Genomic DNA, 22,554 nt, shown 5'->3' on the forward strand with positions numbered 1-22,554 from the left:
GTTTCTGCTGTCGGAGTCTGATAAGTCCAAGGTACTCCAATTAAGGTGAAACACTAAGAGATCATAATGAGATGAGAGTGAGAGTAATAGAGAGAAGAAGGTGGTTAGAAAGAAAAGATATGTAGTAAACCTATCTATGTCTTTAAAAGAGCTGCAGGTGTGTGATAGGCATGTAAAAGTCACTGGAATCAGATTAAATGCCTATTAAGTTTACAAGAGCATTTTTCTGTCAGATAAATCATGAACCTAGACTAGAAATATGTGAGAACATTAGAGTCTTAGAACAACCCCTGGCCTCTAACTTTCCTCAGACAAAAAGCAGGTTCAAAAAAATTTACTAAGTACCCAGGGAGGGCATATTCTCCAGTATTTATTTTAGGTGAGACCAAGGGGAATACTGAAAAGTACTCTTTAAAAGAAAAGACCTAAGAAACACAGAGAACAATGGACTGAGACGCATCTCCCAGAAACTAGAATTACCCAATCAAGGGACACTCCCTACCCCTAGGGAAGGGGACTCTCATACCATGGAGAGATTTCAGAGCCATAATGGACCAGAGACTGATGTGTGTTCCTACTCTTCTTTCTGAATGGGTATGTTTCCTGGGATTACCTGGTATCATACACGATAATATATTATATTATTGAGTATGTGGGAGGCAGAGAATTCATCTCATAATTCTTAAGTCTCTAATAGGAGATATGTTCAGACCTAGCATAGAAAAAACTACACTCACTCCTTGCTGTAGAAACTATTATGCATCATGCAGGGATCAATCTCAACTTTGAACATGACCCATATTGAAAACTTCCCACCAAGGAAAACATGTCAAACTTCATTAAATTCTATTCAGTTAAGCCATGAAGATGTGGGGTATAATGGAGTGAATGTTTATATTCCCCCATAATGTATATGTTGAAGCCCTAAACTCCAGTATGATAGTATTTGATATGGGGCCTTTGGGAAGTGATTAGGGTTAGAAGGGGTTAGGAGTGGGGCTCATGATGGCATTGTTGTTGTTTAGTCGCTAAGTCACGTCTGACTCTTTTGTGACTCCGTGGACTGGAGCCCGCCAGGCATCTCTGTCAGTGGGATTCTCCAGGCAAAAATACTGGAGTGGGTTGCATTTCCTTCTCCAGGGAATCTCCTCAAGCCAAGGATCAAACCTGCGTCCCCTGTGTCTCTTACATTGGCAAGTGGATTCTTTACCATTGAGCTACCAGGGAAGCCCTCATGATGGCGTTAGTGGCCTCATAAAGAGACACCAGGGAATTTGCTGTCTCTCCCTCGGCCATGTCATAACATAGAGAAGGTTACCTCCCAGGAAGTGTTCTCACCAGAAACCAACCCTTGCAGGCACCCTAATCTCAGTCTTCCAGCTTCCAGAATGAACTGCAAGAAAATACATTTCCTTTGTTTAAACCATTATGTGTATGGTTTTGTTATGGCAGCCTGAGATGACTAACATAGGGGGATTTTTCTGTTTTAACAAGTATTATTTCCCTAATAAATTCATGTAGTCTAAATTATTTTTTAAATAGCTTTTCAGTTGGACTTTGATCCCAATGTCTCCTCTCTCAAATTCACATGTACAGTTATGCCAGATTAATCTTCCAAAAGCAAATCTCTAATTGTATCCATCATAAATGTTTCTCTTCAACCACCATATAAAATCCACTCTTATCTTTTCTTCCTTTCTTGATCTGTCCTCAACACACATTTCAGTCTTATCTCTGACTACCAGCTTGCATACCTCATGCTAAAAGCCTTATACCTTATATTCCTATTTATCACTATCCAAATATACCTTTTGTTTTCCTGTCTCCCACAACATATATCAAAAGCAGGTAAGAGGCATGAAACAAACACCAAAGTAATTAATTAAAGAACTGCATTTGAGTTCTCTTCCCTCTACACTCCCCTCCCCACTTCGCCCCCTTATCCTCAGCCACCTTCCCATAAATCACCAGGAGATAATGAAAGCTGTGGTAGGGAGAAAGGATTATATTTCCTCTTCCATAAGGCCTGACATTTTAGCACAGTAGTTAAGTTTGTGTGCTCTGGAGTTACCATTTCTGATTTCAAATTCCATTTCAGCAATTTGTGTCCTGTGTAACCATAATTTCCTTTAACTTCTCTACTCCAATTTCTTCATCTGTTAATATAGGAATAAAAATACTCAAAGGCAAAGTTAAGCTACAGTTAAGGCAAATTTAAGTCATTCCCACCAGGTTGTAGATTCTTAATACCAGATCATTGTGCCTGTGGCGTCAGGACTCAAATTACTGGCACCCCTTGATGAGCACAGCTGAAAATAGTGGCAAGAGGAAGGACTTTGGAGCTATGTAGATCTAGATTCAAATGCCTGCTTTTATAAGATGGTAGTGCGACTTACTTAACCAGCCTCCTTGAACTTTATTTTTTTGATATTGAAATTAGTAAAACAACAGCAGCCCAAAAGGACTGATGTGAGGATAAAAAGTGAGATAACCCATGTAAACAGCCTTGCACATTTAAACAAGAGCTCCCTTCTCTCCCCTCCCTATCCATTACAGAAAGCAAGAGCAAAATTAATCCTGCTAATACCTTAAGCTTTACTTTTTATCCCTAGCAGTCTGATTATTCAATGTTTCTCCATGTTCTTTGTTTTCTAAGCTTTTCTTTCCTAACATACTATTTTATTAGGTTTGTGCTTTTAAGAAGCAATACAAATTAGCTAAAATGCCTTTCTGTTTTCTTTCCAGTGAACTAATTCTCACTGCAATCTAAAAAATAAACAGCACTGTATTTCTTGCAATTTATGATCTGTGATCATGTTTACAAATTGATATGCCAGCAAATACCAAACTCATTTTCTTCTCCTGGCAACATTTAGCTGAATTCAAAAATTACACTTATTTGAAAATCAACTTTAAAACTAGAATTAAAATTATATTTTATACCAATATGGACCAGCAGTATGATCTATTTTTGTTTCCTTGTCTATGGACCTAAAAACTAGTAATAGGCATACAGTTCTTATTTCTCCATATAGTAATTTATTCTCACTATCCATTAGGTCCTTTGTTGTATTCGCCTGCAGTAAGGAAACTAAAAGAAGAGGATATTTCATGCTCATAGTCATTTTGCTTCAATATGAAAAACATGTCTATAAATTTATTCATGACTATTAGGCACTGTGGGATTCTAGTAAGAGGGGGTACATCACCATATTATAGTGATAAACTAAAAACGCCTATATACATTATTTTTCTAGAGTAATTCAAATTAGTAACTTCCATGTAGAAACATCATATAAGTATCTACATGGTAAACTGCCAGTAATTAGGGTTTTTCAATAGCTAGTTTATTGATGTTTCATATATAAGCCCTTGGGTATTTATAAAAAACATTCTATTGCATTTTATTTTCATTTTAATAACATATAAGCACTTGAGTTTCCACTTTTAAACATTCATTCAAAATTCAACTACCATCTACAAATTAAGTTGTACTATCACTCAGAAAATGTCTATAAATCAAAAGCCTCTGCAATCACATTATGTTCTATATATTCAATCAATGAATACTTGCAGGTATATTAAGTGCAGACACTGTCAGGCCCTGGAGATACAAGGATAAACAAAACAGACACAGACACTCTTCTCGGGGATACAAAGAAAACCTCGGTGCAACAATCAAGATGTGTGAAATGGGAAGGAGATTTACTTATAAAGTTTTTGTAACCATCATAAATATAGTCCGTGGCCATGTGTTACGAGAGACACAAAGGGGAAAAGAATTGCAGATTTATTGAAAGTCACAGTGGATTTTTTTAACCTTCCTTTCTTCTCTTCATTTTAAGATTTTAAGATTTAAAAGATTTTAAGATTTAAAAGATTTTATTTTTTAGAGATTTAGGTTCACAGAAAACTTGAGGGGAAGATACAAAGATTTCCCACATAGCCCTTGCCCTACATATGCATGAACCCCCACCCCCATTATCAACACCCTCCACCAAAACGGTACATTTGTTACAACTGATGAACCTAAACTGACACATCACAATCATCCCAAGTCCACAGTTTACATTATGGTTCAGCCTTGCTATTTATCCTATGGGTCTGGACACGCGTATGATGACACATATCCACCATTATGGTACCAAGCAGAGTATTTTCAGTGCCTTAAAAATCCTTTGTATTCCATTTATGTATTCTTACCTCAACCCCTGGCAACTGCTGAACTTTGAACTGTCTCTACAGCTGTCTTTTTCACAGTATCATATAGTTGGACTCATACAGTAATGGAGCCTTTCAGGACGGCTTCTTTCATTCAGTAATATGTATTCAAGATTCTTCCATGTCTTTTCATGGGTTGATAGCTCATATCTTTTTAGTGCTGAATAATATTCAATTGTTATCGGATATACCACAGTTCAATCCTTGTACCTACTGAAGGACATCTTGGCTTCTTTCAACTTTTGACAATTATTATTTGACAGCTGCTATAAATATCCACGTACAGTTTTTCTGTGGGCACAAGTTTACAACTCTTCTGGGTAAATATCAAGGAGAGAAATATCTGGCTCCTATAGTATGTTCAGTTATATAAGAAACTGCCCCCCACACACACACACACACAATCTGTTTTCCAAAGTGGATGTACCATTCTTTCTGGATTCTTGATTCTGTTTCATTAATCTATGTTTTCTTTTCCAGCATGAGACAAACTTGATTACTATGGCTTTCTAGTAAGCCTTGAAGATGGGTACTGTCAGTTTTCCAACTTTATTCTCCTTCAATATTGTGTTGGTGATTCTGACTCTTTTGCATCTCCATAAAAGTTTTCGAATCAATTTGTCAATATCCACAAAAATAACTTACCAAGACTTTGATTGGGGATACACTGAATCTAAAGCACGTAAATACATGGCTGCATTGAATCCACAGCATATAAATGCATTGTCAGTATTAAATTATGAAGGAAAATTAAAATTTTTATTTTACCTTCATTTATTCCTTCTTCCATGTACTCCCTTTCCTTCAAGCAAATCCAAGTTTCTGACCTACATTATTTCTCTTCTCTTAAAGAACTTCTTTTACCATTTCTTGCAAGGCAGATCTATTGGCAACGAATTCCATCAGCTTTTGTTTGAGAGTCATTATTTCTACTTCACTTTTGAACAATTTTGCAGGGCACAGAATTCTAGGGAGGTGCATTTTCTTTCTCAGAACATTTAAAATACTTCACTCCACTCTCTTCTTGCTTGCGTTGTTTCTGAGGGAAGCTAAATGTAATTCTCACCTCTGTTCCTCTACAAGTAATTGTTTTTCCTCTGGCTTCTTTTAGGATTTTTTTTTTTTTATCCTTGACTTTCAGTAGTTTAAAATTAATATGCCTAGGGATAGTTTTTTTTGGCATTTACCTGCTCAGTGTCCTCATGGATCTGTGAGCTAGCTTATGACATTAATTTTGGCAAATCCTCAGTCATTATTATTCAAGTATTTCTTCTGCTCCTTCTATTTCCTATTTCTCCTTCTATTTCCGTTACACTTATGTGTGAAGTTGTTCCACACAACTTGCATATTCTTTTGTTTGTTAGTCTTTGTTCTCTTTGCTTTCCAGTTTCCAAGGATCCTATTGATATATCCTCTAGCTCAGATTTTTTTCCCTCAGTTCTGTCCAGTTTACATTTGGCCCATCAAAGGCCCTCTTCGTTTCCATTATGGTGTTTTTCATCTCTTGAGTTTATTTTTGTTTTTTTTGGCTGGATAGGGACTAAAGTTCTATGTTATTCAAACCCTGTTCTCTTTTCTGTATATAATACTGATTTTTTAGTTTCTAGTGAACAATTTTTTAAAAAGCACTATGTATAAAAATCTGAAAGCATGTTGGGGACTTGATTCTGTTCAGCTAAACGGGACATCATTTGTACTGTCGTCACCCTCAAGAGTTGTTCAACGTGATCACCTCCTCCCATTCTCTTTCCCCTCCCTAGATGTCCATTTCCTTCCTTCCAGTTGCCTTAGACTCTAAGGAAAAACAAAACAAAAAAGAAAATACTACCAAACAGCTTAATAATAGTAAGAGGTTTTCAATTAGTCACTTTTTATTGAGTTTTTTATTCTACTAGGAAATATAAGGAGAAAATGAACAAATCTTTTCCTATTTGAGTCCACTCAGTGCCGTGTTAGAATGAGTTCAACATCAGCTCTCAAGAGCTAATTCTTCTCGCATTTTTCCAACCTTCGATTGAAAATACAAGATGGTACCTTAAACTCTGCCACAGTAGATGTATTAGTTTTCCCATTGCTCCTATAACAAATTATCATGAATTTAATGGCTTAAAACACAAATTGCTATCTCACAGTTATATTAATTAGAATTCACTGGACTGAATTCCTTTTTGGAAGCACTAAGAGAATTCATTTCCATAGGTTTTCCAGCTTCTTTGAAGCTTCCCACATTTCTTGGCTCATGATCTCCTTTCTCCATCTTTGAAGCCAGCAACATTGCATTTATTTTATCATTCTTTTATAGTCACGTCTCCCTCTGACTTTCCCCTTCAGACTCCCTCTTTCACTTTTAAGGATTCTTCAATTACACTGGGCTCTGAATAATCCAGGATAATGTCCCTATTTTAAAGTCAGCTGATTACCAACAGTAATTTCATGTACAATTTCACTTCTCCTTTGCCATATAAACACATTTATTCTTAGGTTCCAGGAATTAATTTAGGGGAAGGCATTCATCTGCCAACCACAGAAATCTGCAAACGCTACAAATCAGGATTTTCCCCTCTGGAGAGCTGGTTGTTAAACGTTTACCTGCACACCACTGCTTCAAGAGGGAACATGAGGCAAACTCCTTATGAAAACAATAGGATTTAACAATTTAGCAATTTGCCAAGATTCTCCTAACAAAGTTGCTTTGTAATTTAAGATATTGAAATATACTATATAACAAGAAAGGATAAATTACTTTTTGACCAGTCTAAAACAAATTAAGTTTGTAGAGTATCTTTATTTAGGATGGATCATTATGGAGTCTGAAAATATTATATAGTATTAACTCTTTTCCTAGAAAATCTTTGGTTAGAAACAAACAGAAAAGCTTTGTATAGAATATACAAGCTGCTGCCTTTTAAGATTAAAAAAACAACAGCAGGAAAAAAGACCTGAGATAAATTTTTCCAGTGCTATTTATCATTCAAACAGCATCAAAAAATTCTTTCAATATCAGGCATGGATTAACTCAGTATCATTTTCAACTGGAGAAATGACCTACATAACAAGATTTTAATTCACGGAGTCATAATGCAAATCAGAGAGGGTGGAACATTATTATGGCATGCTATGTGGGCAAGCATTGCTTGAGCAAACCTAGGGAGAAACATAAATCACACTTCTTAGACTTATAGCTCTGGTATAAAAGGGGAGTCACCTTGAAATCAGTGATATTTACAATAAAAAATTACTGGATCAGATTGTCGGTAGTTGGATAAGCTTTTACTGAACAGTTCTTTTCTTTCCTTTAAGCTTTTTATAATATGGCTTTTAAGTTTCCCATTAAATTTCTGATGGAAGGAGAGAAAGAAATGAACTCTAGGCCTTATAATACAAATTATATAATATTTAAGTAATACTTATTTTGCCAGGAGATATATTAAGCCTCTTACATATATTATCTTATTTAATTCTAAAGACAACCCTATGAGACATGTCTAGCAGGTTCAGGGAAATGAACGTGAAGTCACACTATCTGGATTCAAAGCTTGACTCTATACCACTCCCTAGTTAAATACAGCCCTGGGCATATTTTTCTGTCTTGTTCTCTTCACTTGTCTAAAAAAGTTGGTGGGGGAGGGGGTTGAGTAGTAAGTCAGCCTTCAGTTCAGTTCAGTCACTCAGTCGTGTCCGACTCTTTGCGACCCCATGAATCACAGCACGCCAAGCCTTCCTGTCCATCACCAACTCCCGGAGTTCACTCAGACTCACATCCATCTAGTCAGTGATGCCATCCAGCCATCTCACCCTCTGTCGCCCCCTTCTCCTCCTGCCCCCAATCCCTCCCAGCATCAGTCTTTTCCAATGAGCCAACTCTTCACATGAGGTGCCCAAAGTACTGGAGTTTCAGCTTTAGCATCATTCCTTCCAAAGAAATCCCAGGGCTGATCTCTTCAGAATGGACTGGTTGGATCTCCTTGCAGTCCAAGGGACCCTCAAGAGTCTTCTCCAACACCACAGTTTAAAAGCATCAATTCTTCGGCACTCAGCCTTCTTCACAGTCCAACTCTCACATACATACATGACCACAGGAAAAACCATAGCCTTACAATGTTATAATTAGTAAATGAAGTAATATATATTGTCCCTGGCTCAATGATGTTATCCACTGGTGTTATCAGTTTCATATTGATATGAGATGCCTTCTTGTAACCCTTTCTCTTGTCTTTTTTACCTTCTACCTACTCAAGAAAAGTGGAGATTTCCTCCAAAGATGAATTCTATCAATCACCCTAGAGGAAAGGGACAAGCTGCTACAATGAGAAACACTTATGTGTAATAAATATATATATAATTTCTATGTATATTTTTACTTGAAGTTTAAATTTCAAATTTAGAGGTTCTGTTTTGCTCTACAGTAACTGCTATTTGTTCAGATAACAAAGTTCCTGCGTGCCCTATTTGAGCATTTTTGAGAAAGTGGTAACAGAGTAGCATTCCAACATATTCTCTGATACCATTGAAGGAAAGCCTTGGATATATAAAAAATGCTTTCTGTGAATTATTTTAGTTATGCTGAGCATGCATTGCTTTTATAACTGGAAAGGAGAAAAATGGGAAGAAAAGAAAATGGATATCTTTTGGAAATGGTGAATATGGTATATGGACTTTGGGGAATTTTTTTTTTTTAATGAAAGGAGGACTCATCTAGTTTTATTTGTGCTTGTACCTAACTTTTCCTTCATTCAGATTCATCCTAATTAAAATGTTGTGAAATAAGAAAATAAGCTTGAAATGTCAGGATAGATGTTTTTCAGTATAAAGATGATGCTTTAGTTGGAAATTTTAAAAGACCTATTAAAAACGTATCCACTGGGGTTGATGACGTATAGCTCAGAGCCCTTTCACTGAAGGTGTTCAATATTTCTAATTCTGGTTCTCTGCCTCTGTCAAAAATCACTTGTAGCAACTTAAGGTTAGCCAGTCTAGACACCTGATGAATTGGTCCTCTATTCATTCACTTACCAAATATTTCTTGAACACCAACTATATGCCAGGTACCATTCCAGGTGCTGAGGATATTTCAACAAACAAAATGGCCAAATATTCTTGTACTCATAGAGCTTACATTTTAGTAGAGGAAGGTATTTAAAAAGTAGTCATAAAGTTTTACTGTGGTAAAGAATCTACCTGCAATTCAGGAGACTCGGGTTTGATCCCTGGGTTGGGAAGAGTCCCTGGAGAAAGAAATGGCAACCCATTCTAGTATTCTTGCCTGGGAAATCCCATAGACAGAGGAGCCTGGCAGGCTACAGTCCATGTGGTCGCAAAAGTCAGACACGACTTAGCAACAAAACAATCTAGCTTTTACTGAGTAAAACAGGAAAATGTTGGTGAATATTGAACAAAGGAATATATTAAAGATCACTTTGGCTGCTGTTGTTAAGAACAGATTGTAGACAGGGAGACCCAGTTGAGAGGTTATTTATTACTTCATGTTAGATGATGGCTTAAGGCCAAGGTGACAGTGGGGAAATTATGTGCTGAAAATAGTGAGATTCTGGGTATTATTTTGAAGGTATAGTAAACATACTCAAATATAGTAGATACTGAGTGTTGAAGAGTTAATGAAGACTCTGAGGATCTTGGACTGAACTACTAAGGATGGCATTCCTATAAACTGACAATATTGAAAACAGTGGGACTGAGGACTATGGAGGCAGAAATTGAGATGTTTACAAGTTCATATCGGACATCTTAAAGATGCCTCTAAGAATCCACATGGAGAGGTCAAGTGAATAGAGATACACATACACAAACACACATGAAAAGAGACCTGGTCTGAAAAATTACTTTTAACAGCCAAAGGATGGTACTTGAAAACATGAAACTGGATGAAGAGTTCAGATAGTGAAAAAGTCCAGTGTTTTTTTTTCTTTGGTGCACTCCAATATTAAAAGCTCATGGAAACGAAAGTGTATCACCAACAGACTGAGTAGAAAAGCCAAAGTCGTACAGAAAAACAAGCACAGCATGTCGTTCTAGACAGTGAAGGAATATTTCAAGGAGTTGGGTAAACTCTATTAGGTCAAAGTGAGCAATGATAATCGACTTTTAAATTTAGAAACGTGGAAGTCAGTGATGCCCAAAACTGAAGCATTTTTAGTTAAGTGCTAAAGGTAAAACCTGATCAGGGTGGGTTAATAGATTTGAAAAAAGCAAAATTCAGTATAATTTTTGCTTGCTTCTTGTTTCACATACCCTGTTGTTCAGTTGCAAAGTTGTGTGACTCTGACCCCATGGACTGCAGCACACCAGGCTTCCCTGTCCTTCACCATCTCCCAGAGCTTGCTCCAACTCATATCCACCGTGATGCCATACAACCATCTCGTCCTCTGTCATCCCCTTCTCCTGCCTTCAATCTTTCCCAGCATCAGGGTCTTTCCCAGTGAGTCAGCTCTTCACATCAGATGGCCAAAGTATTGGAGCTTCAGCTTAAGCATCAGTCCTCCCAGTGTATATTAACGGTTGATTCAAGTACCTCCTGGGAAGCATGTCAATTGTGAAAATGGCAATTTTTCAAATATACAAATATGCTACCCAAGGCAACACCTATCCTGAAACACAGTTTTGCCTGGTGACCTCATTAAGATGAGGAAATGACAAAGTAATCTGCTGTATATTTAAATAAGCAGTACAGTAAAAGTATAATTCTAAACAAATTCATTCAAGGGTAAAAAAAATGGCATGTTATTTTTCCTGGCAGCATTCGTATCTGATGCAGCAACAGTCAACTTCCATTGCCACTTCAGTGTCTGTAACAGCAGTAATTGGATGTAGTTTCTTCAAGACATGTCTCGTGCCAAATTTTACATTTTTGTGAGGGCAAGTCCAGAAATACTGATTAAATACTGATTAAAGAGTCTTAAAAGACAATTTTCTAGTACTAAAAAATGTAAGGCATTTATTTGGAAATACTTCATAAAATCTTTGTCTTTCAATTATTTAGGAATTTTGACTAAATCCCTGTATCTTTTCATAATTTTAAACCTTGAGGTGATTTGTACCAAAGCATCCAGAGTGGTTCCTGACACGGGTGGGAATGGGGCAATTTTGTGCACCAAGTAACATTTGGCAATGTCTGCAAGCATTTTTAGTTTTACAACGTGGAGAGAGAATGTCACTGGCATATATGGCAGAGGACAAGCACACTACTAACCACGCTAATATAAAATAAAAACCCACCCTACTACAACAATCTGACAGCTGACTCAGAAGGTCAACAATGGCAAGGCTGAGAAACTCTGAGGATAAACATTATTGAAAGACAAGGAGCTTGAAGTGGTCAATTCTACATTCAAGACTACCTGGGTTCAAACACAAAAAGATGCATTCAAATGCATTCATGTGTTCTGCTTTCATGGATACAGAGGGTCGACTGCACTGCGCCATTTTATATAAGGAACCTGAGCGTCTGTGAATTTTGGTATCTGCGGGAAACGGGAGGAACAGTGTTCCCGAAACAAATCTCCCAGACACCAAGGGGTAACTGATTCACATTTGACTAATGGAATGAACTTGAATAATTTAATCTTGATTTAATTGGTCTTGGTTTCCTTACTATTTAAAAAAATATTTGTTAAGTATTTGAGATAATTCACATGAACATTTAATTCAGTTCCTGACAAGTAAAATGTACCATTACTTTGTAAACACAAACTATGTATAACATAGACCTATATATTAAAATCTAAAATTGTCTCACTAAATTCCTGAAGCTCCTACAATGTCATGATCTACACACACCATGTGGAAAACTGATATATGACATGGCTAATTCTTGATTAGCCACCACTGAAATGTTCTGCTCATTGGATCAAAATTGCTACCATACTTCCTAGCCTTTGAAAACCTGCCAAAACTCAGAAGTTCTCAAGAGCTCTTCTTGGCCACTCACTCGGTGAGTAGTGATGGAGTCAGATCCAACTACAATCCCCAGCCAGACCATGGCAACTGACAACCTATAAAATTTTCAGTAGAGAGAATGAATGACACAGTAAAAACCAGTATTAACAACAGCACATACTTCAATATCAGCCAGTAACAGAAATTCAGAGGTTTTCATCTCACCAATCCCAAAGAGGCTTGAATAATCTTCCAAATCTACCTTTTATTTATAATTCCAGTTCTTAAATATGCCCCAGCACTAACAACGGCCTGTACACAAAATGAAAGTGTCTTATTAGAGCTGCTTAAAGTCTTATTTTCAAGTTACATGAATACACAGAAACTCAAGAAATTCCTTAAATTCCAATAGTTTATTTCCCATCTTCTAAGTTATGAAGTTCAGAGTAGAGTTTCAGCATTAAATAATGACACATATCAAGTTTCAGACTATTTATTCATCAGTGTAAACCCCACCACAATACACCAACGTGATTTCGTGCATTTAGAGGGGAAATATTTCCTGGTTAAGTGGAAAATTGTGCGGATGGCTTCTGGAAGACCTTCATTCAAATCAGCTTTACAGTGAAATATTTCATTTAGAAGTCTGGACCTTCTTTCTTCAGTTTGCTGTAATCTACATTCACAGAGTAGAACTTGGAAAAGAAAAAAGATATTTTAGATAATCATATACACAAAGATGATATAGAAGTTTAAGATCATTTTTATTCAGCTTTATATAGTAACAATTATAGACATGAATTATTAAAAATATTTAACAATATAAAAGTCATTCAAACAAAGACGTTAAAATTCCAGTCCTTAATAATGGTTTTCGTAAGGTAAAAATATTCAGTCTTCGGTAAAAATATTCAGTCTTCCTAAGAAAAGCAGAGTCAGTATGATCTGTTGGAACTTATAAAAAATTCTTCTTTTCAAGGTGAATAATTATGAATTCTTCTGACATATACTTCCAATTGTTACATTTTTCCTTTCATTTCCATTAGGTACAGGAGTGAATCTCCAACAGAATGAGTATCAATTATTATCCTTATTTGGTCAGCAAAGTGCTATAATTTAGATGGGAAAGGTTTAAAGCAATAAAGATCAGCTAATAATATAAAGTCATGCTTTGTTGCATGTTTGTTTCTGTTAGTTTTTAGATACCAACTGGCCTGCTTTGATGGCTTTTCTTTCCATTTTTCCCTCTCTTTCACTTAGGGGTTTCCTTAATTTCCTAACCCAGAATACATCAAAATCAAATTTATACTTTACCACCTTTGGCACAAAAGCTTTTAAATATATTTAAATGTATTTTGGAAATTTTTAAATTTTCAAAAATGTGCCTATATTCAACTTAATTTGAAATATATTTTACTATCATTTCTTTAAAAACTGCCTCTAACTCCCAATAATTAAAAAAAAAATGATTTATACTTGTAACTGCTCTAACAATCCTACTAAGGAAACAGGATTCGTAATAAGCCCAGACAAGGCTATAATCTTATGCCAAAGAATACTGAAGAGGCTATGCTATAATTACTTGAAAACTGTATTATTTAACTCCAAAAGTATCCGAAGTGCAGAATTCATCATCATTTTCTTCAGTTTTTAAACAAGAAGCTCATAGATCTGTGTCCATTGTTTCTTCAAACCCTTTTATTTCTTGAAACATACCCTAACTTCTTGATCTCTAATTGAAAAATTCTTAATTTGACTTTTAAAAAAATTTCCAGGTTGTGAAGCTTATCCTTGAGATACATATGTAGACGTTTATACACTTTATAAACATTAAGGTATGAATCAGTCATAAAGTAGTATTTTTTCTTCTGACAGTATTCTCCTATGAAGTAACTGAAATAAGACAGAGACTTGAAAGAAACCAACTGTTCATCTGTAACACACTAACAAAATGTTAAACAGAGTATTTATAAAAGGAACTGCAGGTTGTATTTTAAGAAATATTTATGGGCTGTTTTAAAAGATCCCAGGCACTATCGGCAGAATCATTTATCTTAATTATCACAACCTTACTCATTCTTTAGAAAAGAAGCCACTGGGATCAAGTTATCAAGTTGTGAGAAGCAGGATCAAGCTCCTACACCCAAGCAGAGTGGAAAGTTCACAGTATTTTTGCTAATTTTCTCAAAACTAAGCAGACTTCTGATATGTTTGCTTTATTCAGCTCCATGTACCAGTATCAGAGTTCTCTGTCAAAGTAATTTTCAAATCTGCTTTATTTTTCAGCTTCCATGTCCCCAATCCTTTTCTCAACTTAATGGTAGCTACCTCGGCAGTTTCTGAAACAACAGCTGGGAAGGCACAGCATATTCTGATCTTGGCTTCAGGGTATTTTATCCAGTTGAGAAATGCTGCTAGACCTTCAATGCTTAAATGCTATCTCAGCCTACTCTCTTGTATTAGTTAGCTTTTGCTAGAATGTGAAATAGCAAAAAATAACCACCAAATCATAGCGGCTTTCAAGAAAGGTTTATTTTTCATTCACATTATCTGCCTTTCTAAGCTCACTGCTCTGTTCTTTTCATTTTAATCTGGGCTGAATGAGAAGCCCTAACTGTCAATTTGGTCTCAGGAGGGAAATGGAAAAGAACAATGGACGAACCGCACGCTTGATTAGAAGTGGCAGATACCACTTTCTTTGATTTGCCAGAGCAAGTCACATAACCAAACCTGGTGTTAAAAGGGCCAGAAAAAAATTCTCTTAGGTGAGAGGAAGTGAATGACAGAGAAAGAATAACCTAGCCTACCTCAGCGTTTGGGTTTAAGAGCAGTAGTAGACATCATCCATGCCAAGCTCCCAAGTTTTTGGACTTGGCTCCCTTCTATTTCTGCTTGCAAATGTCCCAATCCTTCTAAACTCATCTCTTGGCAAGTAGAGCCAGCAATAGTCTACTAACATCCTGTTTTCCAAAATCTTTTATAATGAACTCTTTAGGCACAAGGTCTGCTTTCCAAGTTATAGCAGGTGACACTTCAGATATTTTGCCATTATATGATTCCTTTTTCCAGGCTAATACCAGTATGTTAGCTATTTACAGCCCAATCTATGCCATACACATTAGATTTCTGCTGAGGCAACGTTCCATTTCCAGCTCACATGGCCTTATCCTGGCATGTGTTACCATATTCTTGTTGCTGCTGTTCAGTCACTAAGTCGTGTCTGATTCTTTGTGACCCCATGAACATTGTATTTTAAAACACTGGTAATCAGTTTCATTATCATAATCACCTGGGGAGTTTTCTGAACTACATACCAGAGATTCCAATATGCTCTTGGGGTGAGGGGACCAAGGCCTGGGGTTTTTTGGTTGCTGCTATTTCCTTTTTCAAAGTTTATTGGATGTGGAATCATTTTCTCCAGAATGGACTTAAATTTACAGAAGAGAAAAAAACAGGATGCTTGTGTGTCATTTTTTGAGGCAAAATGTGACACAAATTAAGATGGCTCACTTCAGGTTCACCAGTACATTTTTGTTTCTTGTAGAGAAATCTGTTGAAAATTTGGAAGCCCAATTATAATCAGAAGGTTGAACATAAGGCTTGGAGTCTGCAAAAGGTGGTAATTATTTTAAAAGCTGCTGTCATCAGTAATGACAGCATATTTCTGTAATAAGGAGCTATATCTGCCAAAAGGTCCTAAACACTCCTTGCTCTGGATACTTCTCCCTAACAGTGCTCAAAGAAACTGCTAGTTTTTGATGAAAGAGCCTGGCATAGTGGAAAATTCACAGCAAGTTATATACTTTAAGTGGGTAAACTGTATGGTATATAAAGGGCTTCCCAGGTGGCCCTAGTGGTAAAGAACCCACCTGCCAATGCAGGAGACATAAGAGATGAGGGTTTGATCCCTGGATTGAGAAGATCCCTGGAGGAGGACATGGCAACTCACTCCAGTATTCTTGCCTGGAGAACCCCATGGACAGAATAGACTTGTGGGCTACAGTCCATCAGTTAAGTCACTCAGTCGTGTCCAACTCTTTGAGACCCCATGAACTGCAGTACGCCAGGCTTCCCTGTCCATCATCAACTCCTGGAGCTTGCACAAACTCATGTCCATTGAACTGGTGATGCCATCCAACCATCTCATCCTCTGTCTCACCCTTTGACTCTCTGACAGTCCATAGGGTCACAAAGAGTTGGACTCAACTGAAGTGACTTAGTACGTGAATCATATCCTAATAAAACTTTGACATGCCATGGGTTTTTTCTTTGTATATGCAAAAATTTACATTCTTTATGACACTGCAAGGATTTTTTCTTTGTATATGCAAAAATTTTACATGGAAGCATAGCATCTGAGGAATAAATGGTCTTAGATTTTCAACAAGGATAGACCTTATGGGCATCATGCTAAGTGAGGTAACTGAGACAGAGAAAGACAAATATACTGTATGATCATCACTTAAATAGAATCTAAAGAGTCTGAATTTGTAAAAAGAGAAAGTCGACTGGTGACTACCAGGGGATGGAAGATGGGGAAATTGGGAAGATTTTATTAAAGGCAGAAACTTGCGACTAGTACCTCAACAAGTTCTGGAGGCTTAATGCACAATATGGTGATGAACATCAACAGTATCACAAATTTCAGAGTTGCTAAGAGACTAGCTCTTAATTATTCTCAACACAAAAATGTGATAATTATGTGACATGATAAAGGTGTTAGCTAACACTACTGTAGTAATCATAGTGTAATACACAAATGCACCCAACCAACAAGCTGTACACCTCCAACTTACACAATATTACACGTCAATTATGTATCAATTACATAAATAGAGGCAAATAGCCTCAGTCCATGAAATCATTCTTTGGAGTAGTTTCACAAACTAGTTTTGCAGAAAGATGTCAAAAAGGTGTACCCAGAAAGTTTATGGTAAAATATAAGTTTCAACTGATTTTCACATCTTCCTACTAATTCTCACCTGAAATATGTCAACCATACCAAAAAGAAAAAACCACCAACCAAACCAGCCACTAGATTCGTTACTCAAAGTGTGGCCCATGGACCAAGACCATCAATATCATCTGAAACTTTATCAGAAATGCAAATGTTCAGTTTCCACAACAGATCAAGTGAATCAGAACCGCTGGGGGTGGAGTTGAAGAATCTGTTTTTAACAACCTCTCCAGAGATGCCAATGTATGCCGAGGTCTGAGAATCACTGCACTACACTAAACAAGACTGGAGAAAATGTTAACCATACTATCTCTTTCTTTCCTTAGTCAAATTAGCAGAATTGAGACATTATCTTCATTTCCTACACAGACTCTAAAGCTTGTGAATAAAGTTCTTAAAAAGCTATTTATTAGAAAAACATACCATTTTAATTTCACAGAACAATCTAGGAATTTCTCAAAGTTCATTTATAATAGAGTTTTACTTGCATCTCCTATTTCAAAAAAAGACCTAGTCCATGACAAAATTTATTAAAATACACTTTCCAGCAATTCTGAAACAATTTTTAGCTTACCTTGTACTGATCATTAGGACCTAGTTTGTTCCAGGGTTCTGGGTTATTCTTTCTGTCCCAACTAGAAGAAATATATAAAACGTTATAATTATTAAAGTTACAAAATACTATTTAAAATAGTTTTATATTCAAGAAGCTATCATTTTGAATAGATCAAATTCCATTTCCTATCAGATGAAGTAGTGTTATTTTCATTATAGAGTTGAAATAGAGAAAAGACCCCTAATAAGCAAACCCATGGAACAAGTTAGAAAAAGGTACAACACAGAGAGCCCCTTGGGGCAGTTATCCCTGTTCCTAACCCTGTCACAGAAAACTTGATTTAAAAAAAAAGCATTCCCTACTGTAGAAAAACAGCCCCCAAAAAACACTCAAACATACTAGCAACCCTGAGTAAGTGTTTTATAAAGTTACTATTATCTCAATCCTCACAACATTACAAAACGGGTACTGGCAGTTCTATTCAACCAACGAGAAAATGCAAGTCAGAGAAATCTAGAAATAATTTCATGAACCAGAAAAAAAAAACAACAGTAGAACTGGGATCTGAACTGGGATCTGAATCTATGACAGCCAATTTCAGCTTCTTTCTACTACTTGACGCTGCCTCTCTAGAAAGATTGAGGCTCCTAAATCAGTTTGGTAAACCATCAAAGTTCTAAACATTTTTAAACACTTACCTGACATCGGGATTGAACAATGCCAGGCGCGTGACATACAGTGCTGCTCCAGTCCCTCCTGCTCCAATAAATATGAAGAGGGGGATCAACTGGAAGCCAAAACAAAATATATGAGAATTAACAGTCATCTTCAAATACTTACATACTGATAAAAGTAAACAAAAAAAGACTACAGTAGTTTCTTCACTGATTCCCAAATCTCTAACCATCTTTTTATTTTAAAAAAAAATTCTAACAGCTTTATTGGGATTTACATGCCGTAAAATTCATTAACTTCAACAACCAACGATTTCCAGGAAATGTATAAAGTTGTGCAACCGTCCCACAATACAGTTTTAGAACATCCCCATCACCCCAAGAATCTCTCTCAGGGCCACTGCTGCCACTCACACCCCCATCTTCAGCCCCAGGCAACCACTAATCTGCGTTCTAACTCTAGATTAACCTTCTCTTCAAACCACCTTTTTTATCTGGTCTTGAAGTTTGAAAAAAAAGACTTCATTTTTAAGGAAGATTACTTTTAACTATGTTCAACAGTTAAAAAAAAAAAAGGAATTTCTAAAGGATGTGAAGATAATTCTGGTTTAACGTGGAAAACGTTATACTGCAATTTTAAATTTTCTAAGAAACTATATCATCTTTTTAACCTAATAGTCACACATCACTCTCATTAAATTCCAGCTTCTCGCATGCTTGAAACACAAGCTCTTGGCAAATTATTTAAGCTTGCTTCTATACAGACGTTATGAAAAACAAAAATTCTGTTAAATAAAGTCTGAATGAGCATATAGAAGCACACCTACTATAAATACCGCTATTGCACATAATTTCTGGAAACGAACTGCTAGCACACTTAATGCAGTTAGGCAATCAGATTTAAAAATACAAATTAAAAGATTGCGTAATTGAGTTTTAGGACCACCGGACGTTGACGTGCAAGGGGAAAATACGTGAAATATTTCTTTTATATTTCTATATATATTTCTCAACGCAATTAAACTCCGCACTCCTAAAATATCATAAAATATCAAGACGTCAAGAGAAACTGAGGATTCCAAACTCAGAGACCTTCACATTTTCCTGAAGGCCTGGTGGTGCAATGAAGTGAAAACAAGGCTTTTAACAGCACAACAAACAGTATAACTGACCTTTCCTGCTGTCTAACCCACACAGCGCCCAACTATCCGTCCTGGTACCACCGACCTGCAAAAGGACGCGCGCCCACCTCACTGTTCCAACATTTTCTTTTCCCCGAGAGTATCCCTCACCTCCCCCGTGCGAGGCCAAACCCCCACAATGCAAGGCGTGCAAGGTCAGAACTCAAGGTCCTGGGGCAACTAGGAGAACAGGACAGAGTGAGGCAAGGTCCAGCCCCGAGAAACCGTCAGGGGCTGAAGGAGGAAGCTCCCAGGGGACTGACGCAGCCGCCTACCCCCACAGGATAGACAAGGGAACACTGGAAGAGGGTTTAAGAACTCACGCTAGGATGCCTCTTGGCCTGACCGATGATCTGGCGGAGCATGGTTGCAACAGAGGCCTCGAGTCCAAACCGAGAGAAAAGCTAAGCCGCAAGACCGGAGGTTAAGCACTCACCGCACCTGGGAGGAGCGGACGTCCAAAGTCACTCAGGACCTCCTACCTGAAGGACCCCTGGCTCAGAGGGCGGCCTGCGGCAGGAGGGCCCGGATGCAGCTGTCCTGGATAATGCCTGTTTGGCTCAGACCCTCTCGCGTCTGCTCTAACCTGGCTAAATCAACAGCGTTCGACTGCAAAGCAAAACAGTCTCATTACTATGCCTTGCATACTTTCAATGGGTAATTTTTTTTGCGTCAAAACTAGAACCTACGATTGACTACACGGGCACTTTCTCGGGAGGCCTCGTGTTTGAAGAGGGGGCGGGCAGGCGGACGCTAGCGCCTTGAGCTCAGAGAGCCGTGTCCTTTAGCTAGACGTCCACGAGCCTGGTCCGCGCGCCGAGACGCTGGGGGCGCGTGTGCCGGCTGCGCGCCGGCCGCCCTGACAGCCGCTCGGGGAGCTGCGCGGCGCCTCTGGCTGCTGGGCGCCGGCCGGCTGGAGGGCAGGTCGAGTCTCTAGCCGCTGAGGTCAGCGACTGCGGTTTAAAACTACTGCAGCTGCTTCCTGTCCTTGACTGTCATTGAAGAGCAGAAGTTAGAAACTAGTAAATGACTTAAAGATGGCTGTAGTCTTGTTAATATGATCTGGAAACAGTTCCTGGTCGTCGCTTAAGTGTTCAGGGCTTCCGTGGTGGCTCCAATGCGGAAGACAGGTTCGATCCCTGGAACAGGAAGATTCCCTGAAGCAGGAAATGGCAACCCACTCCAGGTATTCTTGCCTGGAGATTCCCACGGACAGAGGAGCCTGGCTACAAAGACCTTTGCGACATTGCCACTCTCTCCTCTGCCTGGGTCTGAAACTGCATTCTAAAAATATGTTTCTATCGGTCTTGTCACTACAAATAATTTTTTCCGGTATCCCAATACTGGAATTCTCATTTACCTGTTTTCTCTTTTTCTTTTTTTTAACCCAGAAGTCTTCCCAGGCATTCAAGAACACTCTGAACCCCAACCTCATATGTAGCTTAAAGCATTAATCAAATGATCACACCAGTAATTGGACCTGGAAAGAAGGTCTCCTCCAAAAAAGTAATGGGAGACCTGAAGGAGAAGACATTAACCAAACGAAATGGAGGTAGATGTATAGACAGAGGTAATAGTTGTGACTGTCAGAAACTAAAGAGACTTTTTAAGAAGGGAGGTCTGGTTTGGTTGGAACTTGAATAGTAGAGGAAGCGGGTGGTGGGGGGATCAGATCTGTTGCACCAGTGGTCATTTACACAGCATGGGTTTTATGCTGAGAGCGTTAGGGAGTTAGGCAAAAGCAAGATGTGACTTTAAGTTATTGCTTTGTCTATGAAAATTGAATTACTGGAGATAAACATGAAAAAGGGGGGAATGGTTAAAGGGCCATTGCAATAGTCCATGTTAGAAAATGGTAGCTTCTACTAGTGTAGGAAATGTGATGATGAAGAAGATTGCAGAGATATTTAGGAGGTAGCACCAAGACACTGTGATTGGTCAAACATGGGAGTAGGAAGAAGAGGGAATCCAGGATAGTTTCAGAGGTTCCATTCTAACTCTGGATTTTGATGCCAATTATTGAGATTATGAGAATTGGACCATAAAGAAGGCTGAGCTCTGGAGAATTGATGCTTTCAAATTGTGGTGCTGGAGAAGAGGTGGTGATTATTAAAATGACATGAAGCTTATGAAGACTGGTATCTTTTTCATTCATTCAGTAAATCTTTATTAAGTACCTACTCTGAATCTGGCACTGTTTTAACTATGGCAGCTGAAAGAAAAACTTGTGCCTCACTAATGGCGTTTACAGACTGGTTGGGAAGACAAACAGGAGGGAAGAGGGGCAGGGCACAACCTTTAAAAGAATGGTATAGCCTGAAGACATGACATAAATTGATTAGAATCAAATAGGTCCAAGATGGCAGACTAGTGGACTTCCACTAGAATTTGAGCCTCAGTATATGCTGGTTGTAACACATCAGCAAGCTGAAAGACACATCCACCGGCACCAAGATGGTTCAAAGGCTGACAATAAAAGATCAAAAAATGAGCAGCAGCCCAATTCCTGGAATTCTCCACCCTTTCCCTAAAATAGTTGAAGTAATCCTCCTATTCAAGCCCATGAAATTACTCAGCCTGTAGAAGCTAACCACATCACATTTTGCGACTGCTCTTGCCTTCTGAGATGGCCCACGCTCTGTCTATGGAGTGTGTTTCTCTCTAAATAAATCCGCCTCTTACTTATCACTTTGTCACTCATTGAATTCTTTCTGTGATGAAATATCAAGAACCTGAGCTTCATCTGAGTCACTCCAGATAATGACTGCAGCCATGAAATTAAAAGACACTGACTCCATGGAAGAAAAGTTATGACCAACCTAGACAGCATATTAAAAAGCAGAGATTTTACTTTGCCAACAAAGGTCTGTCTAGTCAAGGCTATGGTTTTTCCAGCAGTCATATATAGATGTGAGAGTTGGACTATAAAGAAAGCTGAGCACAGAAGAATTGATGCTTTTGAACTGTGGTGTTGGAGAAGACTCTTCAGAGTCCCTTGGACTGCAAAGAGATCCAACCAGTCCATCCTAAAGGAGATCAGTCCTGGGTATTCCTTGGAAGGACTGATGTTGA

General features: G+C 37.9%; 1 protein-coding gene and 1 long non-coding RNA gene across 2 annotated transcripts; one reads left to right on the forward strand and one right to left on the reverse strand.

Annotated features, from left to right (window-relative positions):
* Positions 1 to 12,591: 12,591 nt before the first annotated feature.
* Positions 12,592 to 19,954, reverse strand: NDUFA4 (NDUFA4 mitochondrial complex associated). Its single transcript, XM_061413570.1, has 4 exons — positions 19,806 to 19,954; positions 18,326 to 18,414; positions 17,646 to 17,706; positions 12,592 to 12,809 (listed from the first exon to the last, which is right to left on the reverse strand). Exons 1-4 carry the CDS (start codon positions 19,845 to 19,847, stop codon positions 12,753 to 12,755), a joined length of 249 nt encoding a protein of 82 aa, XP_061269554.1. The 5' UTR covers positions 19,848 to 19,954; the 3' UTR covers positions 12,592 to 12,752.
* A 107-nt stretch (positions 19,955 to 20,061) lies between these two features.
* LOC133245879 (uncharacterized) lies at positions 20,062 to 22,167 on the forward strand. Its single transcript, XR_009735795.1, has 2 exons — positions 20,062 to 20,751; positions 20,874 to 22,167. It is a non-coding gene; the product is annotated as an uncharacterized LOC133245879 (long non-coding RNA).
* The last annotated feature ends 387 nt before the right edge of the window (positions 22,168 to 22,554 follow it).

Source organism: Bos javanicus, chromosome 4 (assembly GCF_032452875.1).
Source record: "Bos javanicus breed banteng chromosome 4, ARS-OSU_banteng_1.0, whole genome shotgun sequence".
Taxonomy (NCBI): Eukaryota; Metazoa; Chordata; class Mammalia; order Artiodactyla; family Bovidae; genus Bos; species Bos javanicus.

Coding starts and splice junctions, on each gene's coding strand:
- NDUFA4 (XM_061413570.1), bottom strand. CDS start 19,847: ATGCTCCGCCAGATCATCGGTCAGGCCAAGAGGCATCCTAGC. Junction 18,415..19,805: donor AGGCCAAGAGGCATCCTAGC/GTGAGTTCTTAA, acceptor TTTGGCTTCCAG/TTGATCCCCCTCTTCATATT. Junction 17,707..18,325: donor TTGTTCAATCCCGATGTCAG/GTAAGTGTTTAA, acceptor TATTTCTTCTAG/TTGGGACAGAAAGAATAACC.